Source organism: Limulus polyphemus, unplaced genomic scaffold (genome assembly GCF_000517525.1).
Source record: "Limulus polyphemus unplaced genomic scaffold, Limulus_polyphemus-2.1.2 Scaffold3554, whole genome shotgun sequence".
NCBI classification, from domain to species: domain Eukaryota; kingdom Metazoa; phylum Arthropoda; class Merostomata; order Xiphosura; family Limulidae; genus Limulus; species Limulus polyphemus.
The window spans coordinates 90,073-94,037 of NW_013669164.1; the positions used below are offsets into that span (position 1 = coordinate 90,073).

A 3,965-nucleotide genomic window follows, 5' to 3' on the forward strand; every position below is an offset into this window, starting at 1 on the left:
AACTTACTACGACTAGTAAGAACTTACTTAACTTACCTACGTACTCCTACTATTACTTATATTAGTACGTATAGTGTTCGTATGTATTTCTTCTTACTCTCTCTCTCTCTATATATATATATATATATATATTAATCAAACATTTGACACAATCAGTGTTTATCAAAACATCTATAAAAAAAGAATTTCAACAGACGTTGTATTTGAATCTCCACCTTGTACAATAAAACATGTCAGATTTCACCAACAGGTTACTCTGTTTTAGATGTAAAGATGGTGGGAATTTTCCTATATATATATACTTAACTGTGAAAGTTCCCAACTTTAGGGCATGATTTCTCCTCATAAACACCATATGGGGGAAAATTGGTTTTTGGATTCAGGGCATAAAAATGCACAGGTGAAATATTATTCCAGATATTTTAAGGTGTGAAAGTTTCCAAAGTATCAGTGTAAGTAAGACTATAAAATAATATACAGGGTGATGCAAATAGTTACTTTTTTGTTTATTACAGTAAATGTTAAAATTGCTGGCCATTCACTTCGAAGCAGTTATTGAGTCGAAGTTAAAGACTAATAGACCAAACATTTAATTTAATAAACAAAAAAAAACTACTTTTTGTTATTGTTATTCACAATCTTTATGGGTGTGACTTTTGTGCCATGCTGTTTAAAAAATGGAACTTCAGAGAGACTAAAAAAAATGTCTGTAAATCATGCTGCCCAAAAATGGGGCTTTGAAAATGTGTGTGCAAAAAACAAAAAAACTGAACCCATCACAAAACTTAATAACAATATAGTTTACATTTAGTAACTGTGAGATAGATAATTATGACTACTTGTTTATCACTATATTTACTGATAAAATTCCACTCAATTTCATCAGAACTTGTCACTAATACTGAGTAATTAAAACATGTCCCCTCATACACCATATTAAGCTGTACTGGATAAAGTACTTTATCTATATTTTAATGACTAAGCAGTATTACAAAGAAAGGATTACAGAACGATTTGTTTATAAAACAGAATCCAGTTTCATAGGGAATATTTATATCTATTGAAAAAACTGGGAAAAAAAAACTGAATTTGTGTACAATGAACAAAATGAATAAACATCTTATAATACTCCCTGTTAATGCCTTACATGCAGTGGTGAATAATAAAAACGTTCATCACTGAAGTAGAAGTGCAAAATTACCCTAAACAATTCTTCTATCTGGTTATATAACATCATGTTCCAGTTCCATCTGCATGCTAGACAAGAACAAGTTGTCCTTCAAAAGGATTACGTTATTAAAATCCCTTCACAGAATGTAAATTCTTTTGCATTTATTCCTAAAAGATGAGACTGGAGTGACGTTCTTAGCTGTATAGATCATCATCATCTCCATCATTCTGGAAATTTCCCTGATCAGGACCTTGAGATCCTCCAGATCCAGATGGTTGTGCATTTGGAAATCTGTATAAAATATAATTATGCTTCTCAGAATTTATGCAACAGTAAGTTGAAGAAATTGCTCGTTTGAAAACAAAAGTTTCTTTAGCAAAACTGTGTGTTTAAACACATTTAACTGTAAGACAACCATTCTAAAAAAAAACATTTCTGAACTGTCTTATTTTCTAAGTTGCAATCTCACCCCCCACAGGTTGAAAAGATAGTTTTTAGAAAACACATCCCAACACTCATTTAACTTTTATTATCTCTATGTGGGCAAAAAATAGGATGTATTCCATTATTGAAAATAGATCTACTTAAGTTGTTGGTAATTCAAGTCATGTAGCAAGGGTCAGCATGGTGTAACACACGTTCTATGTCATATAACAAAGGTCAACATGGTGTAACATGCATCCTGTGTCTTGTAACAATGGTCAGCATGGGTAAGACACATCCTGTGTCATGTAACAAAGGTCAGTGTGGGTAACATGTGTCCTATGTCATGTAACAAAGGTCAGTGTGGGTAACATGTGTCCTATGTCATGTAACAAAGGTCAGGATGGGTAACATATGCCTATGTCATGTAACAAAGGTCAGTATGGGTAACACATCTCATGTCATGTAACAAAGGTCAGTATGGGTAACACACATCTCATGTCATGTAACAATGGTCAGTGTGGGAGTATGGGTAACACACGTCCTATGTCATGTAGCAAAAGTCAGTATGGGTAACACATATCCTGTGTCATGTAGTAAAGGCCAGCATGGGTAACACACACATCTTTTGTCATGTAACAAAGGTCAGTGTGGGTAACCTATCTATGACTCACAAGTTATCTGGAAGAGGAAATCAAATTAGATCTTACCTAAAATTTGTACCAAATCCACGACTCTGCTGGAGTGTCTGGGAGAACATTTCATACTTTCTGATGTCGTTATCACTAACCGATCGGCGTGCAAATTTCATAGCTTCTTCAAAGTGATCTTTTCGGATCTCTGGCACAGGATCAGATTCCTCAAAATCCTATTTAAAAAAAAATGATTCACTAATCTTCTTAATAGTATTTAACAATTATTAATAAGAGACTTATGAGCAAAAGTAAAGACACTATGTTCAGTGCTAATAAGGTCTTTTGCCTAATACCAGGGTTTTTCACACTGGCTGAGATATGACAGATGTGTTTGAGATACTAATTATATTAGCAAATAACATGACAAGAGTGGTTACAGTATGAACTAGATGAAACTGATGAAGTGTCTGTGTTTTAGAGATACAATACAAAAAAAATTAGCATTCTTTGGCCAAGTACATAAGTTTCTTATTGGAACATTATGAGCTTGCAATCCTAAACAACACAGAAGCTTCAAACTTACTTGAAAAAGATAATTAGTACTTTTTTATAACAGAGCCTTGATTGCCATTTAAATTCTTTAAAAAATGTTTTGAAGGACTTGCTGTTTCTGTTTTATGGAAGATCAATGGCAGCATCTGCTTTAATAAAATTAAGTCTAGAGGTGAACATTTTGTAATAAAAATCTCATAACATTGTTTTTTTGGCAATAGTTAAACTGTTTATTTACTTTTTTGTCATCATGTTTTTAGCATAACTTGGCACAGAGAACAATTCTATTTCACAAACTTTAAAAGTAATAGTAACACTGTGTGGAATTCTCAGAAAAAGATTTCTCTGTGTTAGTAATAAAGAACAAAATAGGGTTATTTTAAGTGCATTTTGAAGAGTGTACGTAGAATCGATAATATAAGTCAGATTACAATTTTATTACAGAAGCCTCCAGTGGCACAGCAGTATGTCTGCGGACTTACAATGCTAGAATTCGGGTTTCGATACCTGTGGTGGTCAGATCACAGATAGCCTTTGTGTAGCTTTGTGCTTTATTACAAACTTTTTTAAAGTTTTTAAAATTTTGTCAAGAGAAAATATATGACACTTAGAGACTTTTCTTGTTAAAATGGCTATGAATAAATTTGTGATAAAAACACAATATGGAGAAGTAATTACAGTGTTGAGTTTATGTACAGAATTGTCAGGAAAATGCTGATAAAAACATTAATAGTTATGATTGTAATATAGTACATAATGTTCTATGCATGTGGGATTAGTTAATAGAAGTTTGAATATTATCAACCAAAAATAATTAAAAACATTTTGAAAAGATTTTCCAGTTCTATACTAAACTAGATAAATTAATAAGTAATAAAAGTATAAGTTCTCTTTCAAACAGTTTGTTTAACCATTTTGAATCTTCAGATATGAAACTGCTGGAACTACAATGATCTTTTGCACTATTTAACTCTTTTTTCAGCATGGGCTCAGTCCCTCGGACCGACCTCACAAACATTTTGTACTTGCTATAGTTTTCATGCTATAACTTTTAAATTAGTAGCAAATGTTAATGAAATTTGGCAGATTATCACTAAACATTACAATGTTTTCATTCGCAAAATATCAAATATTTTTATTAAGTCTTAAAGTTTGTAAAGCAATGTTTTTCTCATGTCCTTATT

At 32.0% G+C, this 3,965-nt stretch overlaps 1 protein-coding gene across 1 annotated transcript in view; it reads right to left on the reverse strand.

The window, feature by feature from the left end:
- Positions 1-936: 936 nt before the first annotated feature.
- The window catches only part of LOC106469578 (transitional endoplasmic reticulum ATPase TER94-like), a 26,817-nt gene continuing 23,788 nt past the window's right edge, over positions 937-3,965 (reverse strand). Inside the window, exons 14-15 of the mRNA XM_013930081.2 lie at positions 2,305-2,462; positions 937-1,462 (exon numbers count right to left, since the gene is read on the reverse strand). Of these exons, the coding sequence (XP_013785535.1) occupies positions 1,366-1,462; positions 2,305-2,462 (255 nt within the window). The 3' untranslated portion in view covers positions 937-1,365. The remainder of the gene's footprint in view (positions 1,463-2,304; positions 2,463-3,965) is intronic.